Source organism: Xenopus laevis, chromosome 1S (genome assembly GCF_017654675.1).
Source record: "Xenopus laevis strain J_2021 chromosome 1S, Xenopus_laevis_v10.1, whole genome shotgun sequence".
Classification (NCBI taxonomy): Eukaryota; Metazoa; Chordata; class Amphibia; order Anura; family Pipidae; genus Xenopus; species Xenopus laevis.
The window spans coordinates 132,024,667-132,044,568 of NC_054372.1; the positions used below are offsets into that span (position 1 = coordinate 132,024,667).

The 19,902-nt window shown below is 40.1% G+C and overlaps 2 protein-coding genes across 4 annotated transcripts; one reads left to right on the top strand and one right to left on the bottom strand.

Annotated features, from left to right (window-relative positions):
* Window positions 1-29: 29 nt before the first annotated feature.
* LOC108705001 (ER membrane protein complex subunit 4-like) lies at window positions 30-5,628 on the bottom strand. 3 transcript variants are annotated; one of them, XM_041580222.1, is made up of 6 exons: window positions 5,477-5,628; window positions 4,821-4,901; window positions 3,829-3,900; window positions 2,428-2,581; window positions 296-456; window positions 30-174 (listed from the first exon to the last, which is right to left on the bottom strand). In XM_041580222.1, exons 4-6 carry the CDS (start codon window positions 2,537-2,539, stop codon window positions 139-141), a joined length of 309 nt encoding a protein of 102 aa, XP_041436156.1. In that variant the 5' UTR covers window positions 2,540-2,581; window positions 3,829-3,900; window positions 4,821-4,901; window positions 5,477-5,628; the 3' UTR covers window positions 30-138. The 3 variants fall into 3 exon arrangements, with proteins under 3 accessions (XP_041436156.1, XP_041436155.1, XP_041436157.1); XM_041580221.1 differs by having other exon boundaries at window positions 3,490-3,900; window positions 5,477-5,627; XM_041580223.1 differs by lacking the exon at window positions 3,829-3,900.
* A 3,661-nt stretch (window positions 5,629-9,289) lies between these two features.
* pip4p1.S (phosphatidylinositol-4,5-bisphosphate 4-phosphatase 1 S homeolog) lies at window positions 9,290-19,059 on the top strand. Its single transcript, XM_018243967.2, has 7 exons — window positions 9,290-9,627; window positions 12,288-12,478; window positions 12,577-12,683; window positions 12,928-13,033; window positions 14,015-14,067; window positions 14,147-14,237; window positions 16,066-19,059. The coding sequence occupies exons 1-7, from the start codon at window positions 9,471-9,473 to the stop codon at window positions 16,207-16,209; spliced, it is 849 nt and encodes a 282-aa protein (XP_018099456.1). The 5' UTR covers window positions 9,290-9,470; the 3' UTR covers window positions 16,210-19,059.
* Window positions 19,060-19,902: the final 843 nt, after the last annotated feature.

Genomic DNA, 19,902 nt, shown 5'->3' on the forward strand with positions numbered 1-19,902 from the left:
TCCAACAAGAACTTGCTAGTCACGGCAGATTTATAAGGTATAAAAATTTATTAAAAGACAACAGTGGGATTTACAGCAGTAGGGTTATTCTGTTTTGACGTGATAGCTGGAGTTGACATTTCTTTTGAATATCCAGTTTCACAGTAAGAATCCTCCTCCTGTATTCTCCATTCTCTGCAAAACAATATTTGAATTTTAAAAAAGAACACAAAAGCAGGAACATTGTCACTTGGTAGATAAATGATTGCTATGCAGGTAAAATGACTGAGAATTATATATATATATTCTCACTCACCTCTGGTGGTTCAATAAAGGCTAACCAATCAGATGCATGTGTTGGCAAAAGGCCCATTGATTGGCACTTGTAGACAGCTAATGCCAAACCCAAGAGGTTCCCAATCAGATACACCAAACCCTGGAGGAAACGTTGACCAGAACTTTCCAAGAGCTTAAAGGCTGAATAAGAAGATGACATAAACCAAACATTAAACAAATACCAAAACATAAATAGCGACATATGGCTAAAAATAATGCTTCTATAGTTGTAATTCAACATTTTATTAGAATGAAAATCTTTTGTGCTTTGGAAAACCTAACAGATCATGTTAACCAGAATAAAATATCATGCAAGCCTGTAACATGTAGCTTACAATGCAAAGGAGTATAACACTTATAAAAGTATAAGTACAATAACTGCATTGTACAAGGGTGATAATCAAAGTACTAAAGTACTAAGAAATAAATCTATCAAACATAAAACTAAACCTTGCATGGTGGAAAAACACATAGCCACTAAAGCTGCCCAAAAAGTCAAATAGTTAAAGCTGTAACAGCTCCAAATTTTTAGATTTGTGCCTAGGGTCCACTTGATCGAAATATAGAGACCAATATCACTAAACCAGTGTTTTAAATGGGGTTCTTCTGAACTAGTTTTTATGGCCTCTTGCCAGAATTGCTAATTTAGCTGAGCGAAAATATCTTTTATGGAAGGGGAAAACTCTAAAATCCAGAATAAAAATAGGGACTTTTTTTGTAGCCGTCATAAGATGGAAAATTACGTTTTTGGGTTAGCTTTACAATGTTTACTCAAAGTAAAAGATGGAGAACCAATATTTAAAAGAGCATAAACTGGGGATAGAACCAAGTTTAAATTCAATTTTGAGCAGAAAATCTCTTTTTTTTTTCCATACTAGGGTAATATGAGGACAACTCCAAAGGTAATGGAAGAGGTTTACATTTTCCAGTTTGCATTTTGGGCAAAACGTTAAATGACCTAAGTTATTAACTGAATGATAAAGCTTCCCATATCCAAGATGGATTAGTTTATAGTGTTGAGATCTCCAGTTCTCTGACATTTATTAAACTTAACAAGATTAACTGGGAGGGGGTGATGTCACATAGAAGGTAATTTGACCATTTCAAAGCCGTATCTGGGGGATGTTTTTGATCAGAGGGGAGGGGGCCTAAAAATCTACAAGATAAATAGTTAATCTTTAGACTCTCCAAGTTGTCAACTAATTTAAATATCTACTCAGCAACCCAATGTTTCTGGACAGCAAACAGACTTTTGTTGGAAACTGATAGGAAAGCACTCTTAATAATAATATATAAAAAGTGATTTTGATATTGTATGCCAGTGTTTAAAGGACAAGAAAGGGTTATATACTGGGGGGGGGGTAATTTGTAAACCACCCTCCTCCCCCATTATTGATTATAATTGTTCAACTCAAGAAAGTAGGACAGACCCAAATTAAAGGGGTGGTTCACCTTTAAGGTAACTTTTAGTATGTTACAGAATCGCCAATTCGAAAAAAAACTTTTCAATTGGTCTTCATTATTTATTTTTTATAGTCATGCATTTTTCTACGGACTCTTTGCAGCTTTCAAATGGGGGGTCACTGACCCCATCTAAAAAATAAATGCTCTGTAAGGCTACGAATGTATTGTTATTGCTACTTTTTATTACTCATCTCTCTATGCTGGCCCTTTCCTATTCATATTCCAGTCTCTTATTCAAATCAATGCATGGTTGCTAGGGTAATTTGGACCCTAGCTACCAGATTGCTTAAAATGCAAACTGAAGAGCTGCTGAACAAAAAGCTAAATAACTCAAAATCCTTAAATAATAAAAAAATGAAATCCAGTTGCAAATTGTCTCAAATATCCCTCACTATATCATACTAAAAAGTTATCTCAAAGTTGAACAATTAATTCCATTTCTATTCTACTGCACATGCCCGGGTCAGCTTCACAGGATCATTAGTGTTAATCAGTCTTTGTAGAGGTGCTGGTATTGCAGCACCTTTACAAATTCAAAGGTTTATTCAGTACTCTGGTGTCCATACTAATGTATAATGTGACTAAATGCACAATAGTTGCACTATAGGGAGATGCAAAGAACCTAGAAATGAAAGAATGATAGCTTACTGGCTGGTGTTGCAAGTAGTGCCTGGATTGGCCTCCATGCCATCATACAAACCATCATAATGGGGAAAATAGAGATTGTGTTCCCTGCCATGTACATGATAAACAGGTTCATGGGAATCTGTTTAAGTGGACCCAAAGCAATGTCCCAGCATCGCTGAAAAAAAAAGAAAAGATGTATACTTTTCAGATTGGTGATGCACTGGGCTCACATCACTAATGGGCAAATCTAAATTTATCGATACAACTTTGGGTGTTTGCTTATATAGACAAGGTCTCTTTAAGCCTCTGTCTTGGTGTCATAATACTGTGACAAACTAGCCTTTCTGATGGCTAAAACCAAATGGCAAAGAGAGTTTCCTAAATTGGTTCCACATCTCCTCTTCTATGTTTCAGTAAGGAGCTATATCCAAATAAATTTTATTGGCAGTATGGGTCAGCTCTACAACAATGTATGTAAGCTATGCCCAAAAATGTCTGTATGTAGTGCTTTCTTTCACATATTCTGGGAGTGCCCAATTATCCAGAGGGAGGGGGTGTGTGTGTGTTGGGGAATATTAAATTCCATGGAATAGAAGCTGGCCCTTCCAAACATTTGTTCCCCTAGTTATTGTCTGCTGCGTATATTGGGTACTTTGCAACTTAGAAAATACCCAAGAATGCAACTATTATGCCAAAAAAAAAAAGTGTAACTGAAAAATATATGAATAATACTCAAATCAGAAGTTAATACTTGACAAGAGGCTGATCTCCGAAATTTCACTCAATATGAGGGTACCTGGCCAGCAGCACAAAATAACCAAATGTAAACACTGTTTGCTCTGTACCTCTAGTAAAAGGAACTTACTATAGTTGTAAAATGTATGACGAACAAGACAATGTATAAGCCCCAGTGATTACTATACAGTGTTGTCCAAAGGCAAGTTAAAAACCTTGCCATCTTCATGTTTGAGGAGTACTGTCACTTCCAATCTTTAACCAAGCTATCATATTTGAATGCAACCATATACCTATAAACTTTTATAGCTATGAAGTACTTTGTAGCAAAATTCGTTTCATTTTTACCTTCTCCACCAGGATGTGGTCAGACTCTTGAACACTAGTGTCTGAATACCCTCCAGCAGTGATCCCCAACCAGTGGCTCGTGAGCAACATGTTGCTCTCCAACCCCTTGGATGTTGCTCCCAGTGGCCTCAAAGCAAGAGCTTGTTTTTGAATTCCAGGCTTGGAGGCAAGTTTTGGTTGTGTAAAAACCAGGTGTACTGCCAAACAGAGCCTTCTGTAGGCTGCCAGTCCTCATAGGGGCTACCAAACGGCCAATTACAGCCCTTATTTGGCACCTCCAGGAACATTATTCATTCTTGGGTTGCTCCCGAACTCCTTGTACATCTGCATGTTACTCACGGGTAAAAAAAGGTTGGGGACCTCTGCCCTACAGGATACATGCTGTCTTGCTGTCCCCTTTCACCACGACCCCTAAACAAAAGGAAAAAATTAAATTTTTTTTTGTGAGCCCAAGGCATTTGAATTTACAATACTTTTCTACTATAGGCAACTTGTATTAAGTACTCCTTAGGGTCTAGCAACATGAGCAGATTCGGGGAGATAAGTCACACCACCAACAAATCTCCTCTTCTTCGGGGCGACAATCTCCCTAAACTGCCTTCCCCCTGCCCTCCACCGGCTAAAATGAAAATCGACTGGGGGAAGGCACGCGCAGCAATTCGTTTTCCGAAGTTACCTAACAAGGAAACTTGGGGCGACATCGGAAATCGAATCGCCGCATGTGCCTTTCCATTTTAGCCGGTGGAGGGCAGGGGGAAAGGCAGTTCGGGGAGATTGTTGCCCCGAAGAAGAGATTTGTCGCTGGGGCGACTAATCTCCCCGAATCTGCTTGTGTGGCCAGACCCTTACATGTTGTAATGTTTGCCCTTTATTAATGTGCTCATTAATACCATATAAAGAGCTGTATTTAGGTCTGGTGTATGCCAGTGATGCCACATGTGGGGGGGAGGCTACTTTCGGCTACACAATAGTAGTAGCCAATTTGGTCAAACACACTATTCTGCACAAAAGTTGTGCTAATATGTCAAATATAATTTTCAAAGTGAGATTTAGGCAAACCTAAATGAATTTGCTATGAAAAAGCGATGGAATGAGGGCCCACAAGCCACAATAATTTAATGGTTTAAATGTGAGAGTGCAAAGGATACAGTTATTAATGTGTAACAATGGAATGGGGAAATTCTGTAACAATCCCCAAAATTATACAAAGAGTGAAATTAACAGAAAAGTAAAATTTAACAGGAGCAGGGACCATCCATTTCGTCCCTGTGTCGATAGCAGAGTATAATTAATAAAACCTGTTAGGCTTTAAATAAATTTGTACAATCTACCTGCTTCCACCACTTCCAAATTCAATGGCCCACTTGAAGCGCCTGCCACGGTTGGTTTGAAGGGGTTGCCATTGCTGCACCCTATGGAAAACGAGAAAAATCACACATGGCATGTTCTGCTTTAATTTACTGTACCATTTTTTCCACATGTCTAAACATATCTATCTATAACAAACTGTCCCAGTGTAATACACATTTAGGATCTGTTATCCGGGAGATTTGGAAAAATGGATTTGCTAATATAAAACAAACTCTGTTTTGGTTTTTCCTTGTGCAATACACAACTATCTATTTCTGACCACTAAAGACATCGTTGAAGGTGTCAGTCCCATGTAATACAACACAAATAACATTTCTCGCCCTCCCACCCCCCCTAAAAAAATATCCTTTGTTTATAATGAAAGTAATGGTGAACTGTAGACTGCACTGACAAGGTCTACTTCCCCTTTAAAGTGACACATTTGTATCAAAGGACGGCTATAGATTTGTAACGCTTACTGTAAAGCACCACAGGTTTTGTTGCTGGTTTTTTTTTTTTTTTATTTTGTTTTTAAGTTAAAGACACCCAGACCCAGAAAAAAATAATTGACAATTATGCAAAATGCCCAGCAAATATATCGAAGAATGCAAACCATTACTCTGCAGGGAACTACTACCTTATAGTCCCGATTTAAAAACACAAAAGTCAATACGCAGCCCTGAATCGGTATTTAAACATCCTGTAGCACCATTACAGTCCACTTCATTGGCTCTTGTCGGACAGCCAATCAGACGGCACGTCTGATCTCGCGAGACTGTGACATTTACCGCAACAGGAACTTAAGCGCGGTGACGCAACATTTAACCTGTGTTGGGGGTTACGTGCTAAAGAGTAAGGGAAGCGTGACGCTTTGGTATACGATGCTAGTAACACGTTGGTAGTCTGTGTTGGGCATGAAGGAACAGCGGGCTTCCACTATTTGTTCCTCTGCTCGCAGCAACTACTGGGGGAAAAAAGTTTTTCTAATTGCGTGGTTGCCAGTTATTCACGGTGTCATCAAAACCTTAAGCACAGTGTTTGGGAGAGGACAATGGGACAGATTCATTAAAGGACCAAGTGGCTAACGTTAGCTACAATTCGCCAGTATTACCATCTGTAGGGACCGTCTATTCACTATCCGGCATAGGCGTCAATGTTCTAGTGAAAGAGACCGTCAATAGCATTTGTTCAGTCTATCTCCAGGCGACTTTTTGCTCTGGCAAAATGTCGTTACTTCACAAATTCAGTAAAGCGTGGGTTTTACTGAATGTTGCCTCTTTCGCCAGATTTGACTTCACCACCTCAGACGAGGCGAAGTGCTAAAAAGAACCTAGATCTTCCTTAATCTTCTGTCACATCATATCCTGTGTGCTGAAAACACATTAAAAGTTCAAAAAACGCTGGCGACACTTCCTTTTTTGAAGCGGGATAGTCTGCAAAAGTCCTGACTTAAAGGAGAAGGAAAGGCATGCAGCACTTGGGTGTGCCAAATATTAGGCATCCCCAGGGTCCGACTGGGGGGTCGTGGCCCACCGGGACTGCTGTCCCAGGGCCCCCCTACACCCCCTCCCCTACTGTGACACGCCGAGCCGCGGTGTCCCGCCAGGCCAGTCCGACACTGGGCACCCCCAAGCGATTGTATTGAATTACCTTTAACCCCAGGCCGGTGCTCCTATCAGCAGAAAACTGCACCGGCCTGGGGTTATTCCAGCAAGCACCACGGAGTGCTTCTCTTCCAGGTTCTTCAAACTTCCCGGGGCAGATGCATGGGGAGGTGCTCCTATCAGCAGAAAACTGCACCGGCCAGGGTTATACCAGTGAGCACCAGGGAGCAATCTTCTTCTATCTTCCTCCTTCGCACCACTGCGCATGCGTAGTAGAACGAAAAGCCGAACTTTAACTAAAGTCAGCTATTTAGTTCAACTGGGCATGCGTTAATTTAAAGACAGAAGAAGTTGAAAGAGGATCACTCTGTGGTGCTCACTGGTGTAACCCCAGGCCAGTGCAGTTTTCTGCTGATAGGAGCACTGGCCTGGGGTTTTAGGTAAGTCCATACAATCACTTGGGGTGCCTAACATTTGCGTTTTTTAAAAAAGCTGAAATTGGCCACAGGACGCCAGTATTGGTGTTTTCAAGCAGAAACATCAATACGTCAAGAAACTACCAAATCAATAGACTCTATGGGATCTGCAAGTTTGAAATCACACGCTACGTAAATACGCAGTGTATTTTAAATATGGTGTCCAAATTCTCGCGAGATAAATGATACATTTATGTTTTTACGGACGGTGACGTAATTACGTTGTGTATTGACGATCATTCCTGCTCCATTTTGCATGTAAATAGTTTTTCTATTTCTAAATAGCTTTTTTATTTCCAGCCAGCTGAATTATGGGAAACGAGAACAATGAGAAGTGCATGTTGGGAAAAGAAACCTACCTGATGGAAAACGCATGTTGATGGTTGTGTGTGGTTTCAGTGGCGTATTTACACAATGTAAAAATGCAACATATGGCCTTGCCCTGGGTGCAGGGCAAGCTACATAGTACCTTTTGTGCTGTTTTATTCTCTTTGTACTCTGACCCTCGTATAATAAATAAGGCCTATTATCTCCAATTCAGATGCAGTAGATTATACAGAGTACTACAATTCAGTTCCTCCAGACTAAGTTAACAATTACAGTTTACTGGACTGTGTGTGAGGCCCCCTCAATAGGCCTGCCAGATCAATATCTGTTAAAAAATTGGTCCTTAAGCCAATAAATGGATCAGCCTGATTTGGTAACCTTGCCAAGCAAATGGATCTGGCTGTGAATGGCCAGCTTTATTAAGTCCCCTAGTTCCCTGGACCATAAGTACCTGTTTAATAAATAATGATCAAATTATTTACTGCTGTAGCACCACCTAGGTTACCATAGCAGATGGTGATCTATGAAGATTCTCATTTAGCCAGGTCATGATATACAGCAGAGATCCCCAACCTTTTGAACCTGTGAGCAATATTCAGGAGTAAAAGGAGTTGGGGAGCAACACTAGCATGAAAAATGTTCTTGGGGTGCCAAATAAGTACTGTGATTGACCACTTGGTAGCCCCTATGTAGATTGGCAACCTACATTCAGACTCTGTTTGGCAGTGCACCTGGTTTTTATACAACCAAAACTTGCCTCCAAGCCTGGAAATCAAAAATAAGCACTTGCGTTGAGGCCACTGGGAGCAACATCCAAAGGGTTGGGGAGCAACATGTTGCTCACAAGCTACTGGTTGGGGACAACTGATATACAGTATCTAGTAGTATTAAGTCAAAGGCAACTGGACATTTAGGGGGTTATTTATCAAAATCCAAATTTATCTGATTTTTTAAAATAAAGTCAGACCAAACTATAATCCGAATTGTATGATTTCCCTAAATCGCTCAATTTTTTTTCAGGCTTTTTCCCCTGAAAAACCAAATTTTTCAGGTTTTGCCAGAAATAGTCGGATTTTCAGGGTTATTCCATCGCAGACCACAGAAACTTCCAAATAGTATAGGGACCTCTTCCATTGACTTATATACAACCTTGGCAGGTCTGAGATTCAGTTTTTTTCCATCCTCAGGGTATAATAAATCTCATAAATACATTTTTTCCACATTACAAATTCAGATTTTCTAGTAAACAAAGCTCGAATTTTTTGCATTTGGACATTAATAAATAAACCACTTTGGAGTATTTCTTGAAAATGTTTCTCCATTCTCAACCGAGTGGCTTCTTCAGTGTTCAAAAGTCCTAAAAGTCAAAAGTGAACTGAAGAAGCCACTCGTATGATTGTTGAAACACTTTCAAGTAAAACTCTGAATGTCCAGTTGCCTTGGACTTAATTCTACTCATACCTCCCAACTGTCCCCTTTTCAGAGGGACAGTTCCTGTTTTGACAGCTAAACCCTCCCTTGTCTGTGCTGTTAAGTCCTGATTTTCTCTGCACTGAACAGCCAGAAAAAGAAACAATGTATCTAACTTTGTGCTTTTTGGCAGAGAGCCCACAACGTGCAGATAACATACTTTAGTAACAATTTCCAGATAAACAAGAAAGTAATTGTAACAATATAAGATAACAGGTCCCTTGGGAAAAGTTAGACTCACAGCTTAAAGGGCAATTCACCTTCTTTAGCAAAACTGTAATAACTAAAAACCCACAGAAATATGTTCAAACTTTCATAACCTGCCATATTTTGTAAAATGAACATGGTAATTAGGGGGTGTTGCCTCAAAAATTGGTATGTACGGTCAAAAAAAATTCGCTACGCTCTGGCAACTTTTTGTCCCTCTTTTTATTTCCAAAATGTTGGGAGGTATGTACTAGATACTGTTATTTTCTGCTTTTATTTCCTCTTTGATGAGTGGAATTACTGCTCTTTCCTCTTCCAAAGAAAGCCAACAAACTCGCTGATTCACGTGAGCAGGGAGTGTTTGCAAAGCATCGGGATCACATGACACATAAGCAATTCTGACTCATCGCGCACGCTCAGTAAGACCCGTACGACTTTCTTGGATCCCGCGCATGCCTGTAACGCAGCCGCACTGCGAGGTGCGTCAGCAGACAGGAGAAAGCAGTAGAAGGACCGGAGTCGCCGGTGCTAAGCGGGAGCGCTGGATATGGCGGACGGAGAGCGCTCCCCGCTTCTGTCGGACCTTGGTGATGGAGGAGGCATGGGAGCAGCGATGGGTCCCGGGGCCCCTTCCCCTGGGAGTGTGCTCCCCACTGCTCCTCCGTATGGTGGTCCTGGTCCCACCTCTAATAACAAGCCGCAAGGTGGGTGCGCCGCCCACTGATCATTTATGCCTGAGACCGACTACTGTGTTTCACTTGCTTTTATTACATATGGAAGTAGGCGCGTCAGACTGGTAGGGGGCGGGGCTATGGTGGTCGGACTGCGATTGGAAGTCTGTGGGGGGCTTAAATGTGGCTTCCATATGTACATGAAATAGAGACAATAATGGCTCAGCATTTTATTCCTTCTGTTGTGCTCTGTTGTTATACAGACATTATTGTCATATTTTAGATACAATCTATCTGCTGCTGCAATTCTTTCCCCCCCTTCATCTTCTTTTAGCAGGAAATGGTGTTTCTGTTACTCACCCAGTGTCTGTTTTATTTGTCACTGTGTTAGAGGGAATGGAAACCGCAAAAGGACACTTTGCCCGAGGAAAGAGAATGCAGTTCAAAGCAGCTTCCCAATATACATTCATTATAAATGTTCAGTGGTTTGAATGGCTGACTGTCCTATTGAAAGCAGCGTCTCTGTCCCTTTCTATTCTGCGGCGCTTCTGATATTGGGAACAATGTAACAGAAGCCAGATTTCTGGCATTTGCTTTAATTAGGCGACATTTTATTTATTTATGGTTGACATTTCCTTGATAAATAGGTGATAGGATAATGTACTACTGCCAGTGCCTTGAAGACAAGTGTTCATGTATAACACATTTATGACTTTTAGCTGCTGGTTATTATGGAGCATATAGAGGTGTAATGATATAAAATACAGCTGTTCATACATGGTGTTGGTACAGACGGTTGTAAATTGCCGGAACCAACCTTCCAAAGGTCAGTCTCCAGTGGCTGGGTGTATACAGTAGTGCTGCTTATCTTCTGTACTGATCTGAGCCCTTGTTTAGACGCTCAAGGGCACAGATATGGGGGTGTGGATCTTCTTTTTTAGATTTGCTACCAATTGGAGTTGGATGACCCTTTGCCTAGCAGATCCTTAGCCTATATGATAGAAGCATTGTCATGTGCCTTCTGCACAAGCCACCACTCTTTGTATGAAAGTAGGTTAAAGGGGACATATTGTGTAAAAAATAAATGTGGTGTTGCATTACACTTCTCTAAATACAGACAGAATGTGCTTTGAAAAGTTGTGCTTTGTGCTGTTTGATTGGGAATTTCCCCTCGATACTGTACAAACAACACCAATCTGTTCCACTTCCTGATGTATTTGCACAGCAGCCCTTATCTCTAAACAGGTTTGAGTTTAGGATGCCAGCGAATCAGTAGATACATTGACCTGACAATCCGATTGATTGGAGAGTTGCGATTCGATACCCACCTCCTGGTGTGCTTCTTGCAAGGGCCATTAGGACACCCCTGTCATTTGAAACACAGGCAGAGACCAAAGAATATCTATGGGGCGCTACAATAAAGGCATCATTTTCTGTAGACCTTGATGAATAAATATTGTTCCTGCTTTTAAACTGGGCCAAAAGCCCTGTAACATTTGAAAATTGCACCTTTTATTGGAGTTCCCCATAGATCTTCCCTTACCCATTGTCTGTTATAAATCAGTGGTAGGCATCTTATTGGTCCCAGTTAAGGACAGTAGACTGTACATAGAGAGTCATACAGGGAAATATTAGCTGCTGATTGGCTAGCATCCTATAGTGCATAGAGCTGAGAGTCTTGCACTTTCCAGCACAGTCTGGTAAAGCAGCCAGTAAGAAGTTACCAAAGGTAAAGCATATTGCTTCAACCTTTACACATTTTATAATGAAATGCAGCCAATCGGAAGCAAAGGAAGCCCTATGAGCTAAAACTGTCCATTCACAACTGGACTTTTGAAGGATGGAATCTGTATGACAACCTCCACAAAACATGTTCTTGTTAATGATCTAACAGGGACACCATATAGACAAGGTGCAAGTGAAAATGACCTTTCTTTTGTAATGTACCAAATTCTTAGCGTCGTATTTTTGTCAGCACTGGGCTGTAGGAGACTGCCTTGTCCCTGCAAAGCCCAGTAAAGGAGTTAGGACTGAAGACTCCCTCGGTAGCTTCTGATTGGAGAGGCTGTCAGCATAGGGAGTATATTCTTGAATGCTCATCTTGTCTGTATCTTTGTCTAGAATACAAATTCAATGTGATTGTTTATGGCTATTTGTTTTAGTGATGAACCAAATCCAGGATTCAGTTTGGAAACAAGATACTGATCTGGCCAAACCACATCCAAGCCCTCAAGCCATGTGACTTTTAAAGCATTAGACAACTGAATGCATCTATACAGTTTAGGGTTTGGATTCAGTTTAATATTCAGCATTCAGTATTTCACAGAATCCAAAACTGATACATTTGTCCCTTGATTATTTTTTGCGTGTTGCATGAATAGTTATCAGGATTTGATAGTATGCATTTGCTTGGACGAAGCTGGCTACTTTCAAACATAATTTATGTAAGTAGTAATAATTTAGGTTCTTCTAATGCATGAACAGACTATAGATTTTGTTTTATATAGGGACATGTAATATTGTTGTACTTAGTCTCTTGCTGTATTTGGTTTTGTACTAGGTTCCTCTAATTCCATGTTTGGCCAGTGCTCTGTTGACTTATTCTAAAACTTGTTTTGTAGAATTTTGTTTTTGCCTTTTTACATTGAATGTTCGGTCTGTTAATTTTTTAATGGTTTGCCTCCCCCTTGTAGGCTTCCCAGAGTTCCCAGCTGCTCATGGCTCCGTTATTACCGGAGAAGACCCTCCTCCATACTCCCCTTTGACAAGTCCAGAAAGTGGCTCTGCGCCCATGATCACCTGCAGAGTCTGCCAGTCACTTATTAATGTGGAAGGAAAAATGCACCAACATGTGGTTAAGTGTGGTGTCTGCAATGAGGCTACGGTAAGGCAAACAAAGTGGACCGTTAACTGTCCAAATTTTAGATGACAAGGCAGGTAGGCAACAGTGGTTTGTTTCACTTTTTTTTTTTGTCTTTGCAGCCAATAAAAAATGCCCCTCAAGGAAAGAAATATGTTCGCTGCCCCTGCAACTGTCTTCTGATTTGTAAAGTAACCTCCCAGAGGATAGCTTGCCCCAGACCTTATTGGTAGGTACCAAGCATTATGGAAAGAGGGAGATAGGCTTTGCTGAAAATCAAGGCACAGACAAAATTTGTTTACAATATCAAATTACTTTACAACCACTGGGAACTTTTAATGAATGTATATTGGAAAATTGTAGATTTACATTTTCTTTAAGTAGGCAAAACCTTATTGCAGGGGTTCTAGGGGAGGGGAGTATAGAAATGCACATCCATAGTGAAGACTGAGTGGTGTATTTTTTTTATACAGTAAGAGAATTATAAACCTTGGCCCTGTACATGCTGGTCCCCTGAGTCCGGAACCACAGCCGGTTGGTGTGAGAGTCATCTGTGGACACTGCAAGAACAATTTTCTGGTATTGTGAATGTATTTATTTTTTTTGTTTTGTTTTTCTGGGTGGAGATGCATACGCCTGAGGTATTATCAGATCAGATAATTTAGATACTTCATGAGTTTAATTTTGAGTCCATCCTTTGTGACCTGAGATCTGTTTCACCAGATTGATAAGTAGCTTATATATTTATCAAATGTTTATCCGAAATTATTCCTTCTTTGCGGCACTAGAGTGAAAGTCATGTTCTTTGCGGTCCTAGAGTGAAAGTCATGTTTTGGGTGTATAATTTAAGACTGGACACAGGGACCTTTTATTTCATTTGGCCCTTGTTGTTGAAGCCTGTGCACTTGCCCCACAGAAGTCATATATACTAGATGTCCTCACAGCAGCAGATGTGTGACCGACGCACTGGCCTCTCTTATTGGTCGATTCTACCAGGGCTGCTCCTGCCATGAGGCAAGGTGAGAACCCCGTCTCAGGCGGCAGTGAATGGCCAGTTACAAGGGGGTGGCAAAAAGCCACCTCCTGTAAATTCAAGAGACGAATTTTCATTTTTTAAAGCGGAAATTTGGCTCTGCTAGTGCAGAGAGCACTATAGCGGTCATTGCACTAGTAATACAGCCCCCCTTTGACCTGCTCCGATGCTAATGTTTTAAGCTTGGAGAGGGGGTTGGTATAGGGGCTGCTGTCTCAGGTGGTAGCAGCCCGCAGATTGCCCCTGGATACTGCTGAAATGCTGTTTGGGTATCCAGAAGTATCACAAAGGGCAATCGAAATCCATTGTCTAGGCTTTACTAGCCAGCAGGTTTAGTCACAGAACTGATGGCACGTTAGTAAAGCTTTTGTTTATATTACTAAATGCCATATAAATAATAATAATCCTATATCATCTATATGTTACATATACATTCATAGCTGCCCCAAACCCTATAACAAGTTATATGTAAATAAAATATTTCACATAATCTATGTTACAATAATCACGTTTTCTTTTCTTCTTAGTGGACAGAATTTTCAGATAGAACCTTAGCTCGCTGCCCACACTGCCATAAGGTGTAAGTATCTGTGAGGATGTTGATGGTCTGGGGCTGTACTGGTTTGGACCAAAGGAATTTGACCTTCTTTTCTTTTCAGTTCTTCAATTGGCATGCGGTATCCTCGAAAGAGATGTTTCTGTTGTTTCTTGTTGGGAGTTTTGCTGGCTCTGGCTGCTGCAGGACTTGTTGTGAGTTTTTCTATTTCATTCCTTATATAGGTAAAGCAGTGGGTTTTAAGCTAGACCCAGACCTTCCCCTTCCTTGTGGCCTTTTAACTTCCTTTTCCATGATTTATATAGTGGGATCCATTATCCAGAAACCCGTTATCCAGAAAGTTCTGAATTACGGAAAGGCTCGCTCCCATAGACTCCATTATAATCAAATAATCCAAATTTTTAAAAATGATTTCCTTTTTCTCGGTAATAATAAAACAGTACCTTGTACTTGATCCCAACTAAGATATAATTAATCCTTATTGGAGGCAAAACCAGTCTATTGGGTTTATTTAATTTTTACATGATTTTCTAGTAGATTTAAGGTATGAAGATCCAAATTACAGAATGATCCGTTATTTGGAAAACCCCCGAGCATTCTGGATAATAGGTCCCAAAGCTGTACTGACATATTCCACTGTACTTTACACATACTGTATTATACATCATTTACATCACTAGAATATTTTAATATATGATTAGCAGGGTCCTCAAAAGCAGTTACAATGTGGGTAAGACATCCACACCTTCTCGTAACTCTGTGATGATTCCATGTGACATTCTTTTATTGCTGGGGGGGGGGGACACTGATCTTCCATTATTGACAGTCTGAATCATAGGCAACACAACAATAGTTTGTGTACTGTTATGGCTTTCATATATGACATGATAATGAATTAAGACATACTCAAGGCTTGCTTTAGCCACAAGCTCTGTGTAGAAAAAGAGTACCTTTCTCCTCGACAGAACAAGCTACATGAAATAAGACTTGCTTCCCTGTTTGGAGCGAGCCTTAATACATGTTATTTCAGCTGAATTTCTTGAAAGGGTTGTATTAAATTTAATAAACTTCCTTTGTTCCTTTGTATTCAATTTAATAAAAAGCAAATATTTGTCAAAATGGATATGCAAGAGACATTTTTCCATTTGTGTCACTTATTTAATATTTATTTCGGAAGTTCCAGCATCAGTGCAATAGTCTGATTTGTTCTGTAGATAAGTCATCCTCCACTAAACACTTTACTTTTTGTAGCAGTTGTTGGCTTTGTTTTTGTTTGTAATCCATAACTTAGGTGTATACAGCCATATACAAGTGCTGCGGAATTAGTTGTTGCTGTATAAATACATATTATTAATAATAATAATAATAATAATAAAAAAAGAAGAATCTTCCAGAAATGGCAATACCTGCATTAGAATTAGATAGAGTATTAAATGATTATTTTTTTATATTTCATGACAAGAGTCAACCCCATGAAATCTATGTATAGCTAGCCTAAAGAGGTCATGTGAAAATTGGTTGAAACTTTAAGGGAATGCAGCTAGAAGGGCTACAAAAGTTACATTTGATTCACATGTACTATGTCCAGTCCATCAACTGTTTTCAAACAATCTGGTAATGTTAGTGTAAAACAGAGCCCCCTCATGGTCTCCATAGACCTTTCTTTATCACATCATTGTTTTATAATAATTCAGCCCCCACACATGTGAAACGGCGGATAAGAAGCACTCTGCATGGAAAATGTTTGACAGCACTGCTGCAAAGTGTTTTGCTAATTTATTATATTGTCGCATTGGTAATGATATTATCCCATCAGATTCTTATTTGTTATGTCAAATTTTCACTTTCTCCCCCATTCCATCACCTCAAAGTAAAGCTTTATTTGAATGTGGCTGTAGTGTCCGAAGGCAGCGTCCGAGGATCTAAAAGATTGTGCTAAATATGGATGTTGTTTCCTTGTGCATTAAAGTTGGATATTTATTTATGCACAAAAATCTAATTTCATTTTTATTTCTCATACAGGGAGGAACATGGACTTTGGCACACTCATATGGTGGGATTTATGCCTCGTGGGCAATTCTGCTGCTCCTAGCACTGGCATGTGTTGGCCGTGGTATCTACTGGGCTTGTATGCGTGTTAGTCACCCTGTCCAGAGCTTCTCATGAACATAGGACCTTCCTCATACAGCTTCCCCAACATGGTCAGGATGACAAGTAATCGCTTGAAGGCACAGGATGGAGATAGAGCAGTTGCTCACAATAAGGGGGGTAAATCCTTGCTGCATAATAATGCAGTTCTGATTGGTTCTACAGTCCTAAATCACCTGCCTCTCTATTCTGTCCTATTACAGGGCTGTAAATGGGTTTCCTTGTATACACTACTGAAATCATGAAGGTTTTAAAAACACTACAGCACCAGCCTTTAGAAATGAACGTTATTTGCTTATGCAGTATGTAGCAAATCCAGGACAATGTTTACTTTGAGGAATCTCATATTGGGGAGTGTGTGACTAAATCTAGTGAATTTATTCAAATTCAGAACAGGACACCTACCTGTAAGACTGGCTTGCAGGCAGGTTGGCATGTTGAAAATTAGGCAATGTTTAGGTTTTTTTTTTTTTTTAATCTTATTACTTTTTGGTTGAGCTAAAGGCTTTTGCTGTGGTCACTGTGAAAATCGAGGAAAGCCTTTTTTTCTGCAGCCTGACTAAGGAGAAACAGCACTCAAAACCCTGCATAAAACTGGGCATAAGAGGGACCTGTTTCTTGTCCCTGTTAGTAAAATAATGACCCCATCTCCTAAAAATCTGTGGTTATGTGGCTCTGTATATAGTTGCTACTGGAAAAGTGGTATAGCAGTGTTTCTAACAACCAACCCCACATGCAAATTCCTGTTGTATTTTCATTCATGAGTACAACGTTAAATAAAAAGGAAAGTCGTTTAGCACTTGGGGGTGCCAAATGTTAGGCACCCCCAAGTGAATGTATTTACTTACCTTGATACCCAGGCTGGTGCTCATATCAGCAGAAAACTGCACCGGCCTGGGGTTATTCCAGCGAGCACCACTGAGTGCTTCTCTTCCAGGTTCTTCTAACTTCCCAGGGCAGATGCATGCGCAGTAGAATGAAAGAGTCAACTTTTTGTTAAATTCGGCTTTTCGAAGAAAAGAAAAGAAGAAGCCGGAAGTGAATCGCTCCGTGCCTAACAGTGCTAAACGACTTTCCTTCTCCTTTAATAACCCTTAAATGTACATTCCTTCCTGATGATCCTTTTAAGCATAATAATTAGAGAACCGAATCCTATGCATATGCAAATTAGGGGTGGGAAGGGGAAAACATTTTTTTCACTTCCATGTTTTGTGACAAAAAGTCATGCAATTTCCCTCCCAGACCCTAATTTGCATATGCAAATTAGGACCCGACTTTGGTTCGGCTAGGCAGAATGATTCGGCCAAATCCTGCTGAAAAAGGCCGAATCCTGCATTCGATGCATCTCTAATAATAATGAAAGGCTATGTATGCCCATGTAGCTTCTTCTTGTGTTTGCTACGTCTAGGACAGTATAAAGAAATGGCAACTAATTCCAATCCATGACCAGTGCCTCATAATTTTTTAAATACGCTCCCTGAATTAACCCAGACTCCCCTCAGTGACCTGATGCTTTATTTGCTTTATACAGCTGTAATCAACCAGTGACTTGCTAATTTGCAGACATAGAAGGTTCACATCAACTATGTAAAATGAAAGAACATGGTACACAACAAAAGATCAACTACATATCTATTAAAAGGGAACAGTTATAGCTACAAATACTCCTGACACATTTTTGTTTGTAGATTATGTTAGAAAAGTTAGCAGAGAATGTCCTTGCTTTGAAAAACCGGCACATGGAAATGCAGCTATGAATTAAGAGGTGAATGTTTCTTTTGCTCCCATTGTGGACAATATCCATATTGCAGCTTAAAGCCACCCAAATTGGCATGAATGAGGCACAAATAAGTTTCAGCTGAAAAACTGAGCCTTCAGTGGTACTTTGGGTTTTATTGCCATCAAGTAGAAAAACTGCACAAGTAAAATATGGTTTACCGGTTCTTTCTATTATATATGTATATATGTGCCTTTATTGTGCCCAAAAGCTTTGCTTTCTGGCCAGTGGACTTCAACTGTCTTCATAAGGAATTCATCCCATTTATTGTGCAGAGATTTACAAGACAGAAATATGTAGCATTTCAGGATTGGCACTGTCCTTGCCTGGCAAATCTTACATAATAATTGGGTGAATGCCCTATAAAGATAGTTGAGCAAATTGTCTCAGAATATCATTCTCTACATCATACTAAAAGTTAACTCAAAGGTTAATAACACCTTTACATAGCCTCAGCTGTGGATCTAGCTAGTTGTAGCTTTTGAGTGAATAAACCTTCAGCTTGTGTGTGATCTACAGTGGCCGATGGGATTTACATTTGACCAACAGCTGTATAGGTGCATAAAAACTTGTTTATTTCTGGCTAGCTACAGTATATATAGGCCACAGACATCCCCAGGGAAAACTGCTGATCTCTTTCCATTGTGAGCAGAGGCAAGTGCTCAGAGGTTCATAGGAGCAGCCATTGCTTAAAAATGCACAAAGTGATTGTGTTTCAGTACAGTAAGCCATAAACTTCCCATTAGCAACAATGCCAGTAGGACACATGCTTACTTGTATCTGTCCCTCATATCATGTAATACAAAGTTATACTTTTGCTAAAGAACAAATTTCTTCCAGATAGCGAAATAATTCGTATTTAAATGTATATGGAGCATTTTATGTGTACTGGTTGCTCACTAGGATGAGCTCATGTCACTACTATTATTTAACTGCAGGGAGCAGACTGGGTCCAACCTGTTTTTATGTGTATGCATCTGTACAGAATTGCATTAGTTGTATATAATTGTTAATGATTTTTTTTTTCCTGCTGGTGTCCCTCTTGCAAATTGTACTTTGGTTGTAGTGGATTATAAACTTTTTAAAACTTTTCTTGCCTTCAGCTTTCTTCCAGAATGTTGACAAAACATTGTTGCTTAACCCCTTGTGAGCAAATCTATAGTGCTGTGCGCACATAACGCAGACCCACGTAGCCCATAATGATCTTAATGAAGCTGCTGAGAACAAATGTAGTGTCTTGTGTTTGTTATCCAGGGGATCTAAAATAAAGAGGTAAAATAACACTAAAAATAACTTGTTCAAAAATTAAATATAATCAAAATGTACAACAGATTCTCAGTCATCACCTTCTCTGCCATATTTATTTCTCTACATAGAAACCCCGCAGGGTCACTGGCCCTAAATTCTTCTGTTTCCTGTTCAGTAGGGGGGCAACAAATTGAGAGAAACATCCAAATTCATTAATATGGGAATCACCTGCACTTGCGAGTCAGACAATTATCACTCAAAAACTCTGGTTAATGCGTTTGAGCATTTATTGCCTTTGGATTATAAATGAAGCAGAATACCCCCATGTGTAATTTCCTTTAGGGCCCTTAGGCATGGGCATTTTTACTTGCGCCAAACGCAGGTTGGAAAGCAGCATGTTGCATTTTACCTGCGTTTGCCGATTACATGCGTCTGTGTGAGTACAGCCCCCTTCAAAATAATTGACTGTGTCTACTCCTGCGCTCCCCTGCGGCTGAACGGAAGAAAGCGCAACGCAGGGGAGCGCAGTTAAAAAAAAATGCTCGTGTGTTAGGGACCATCCTCGTGATGACACAGGTAAGTGCCAAATGCAGGTAGAATGCAACATGCGTCGTCGTAGGTTTTGGACCATACAGAATAATTGAGTGCGTCTGGGCCTGCGCTCCGCAGTTGAATGGTTTAAAACC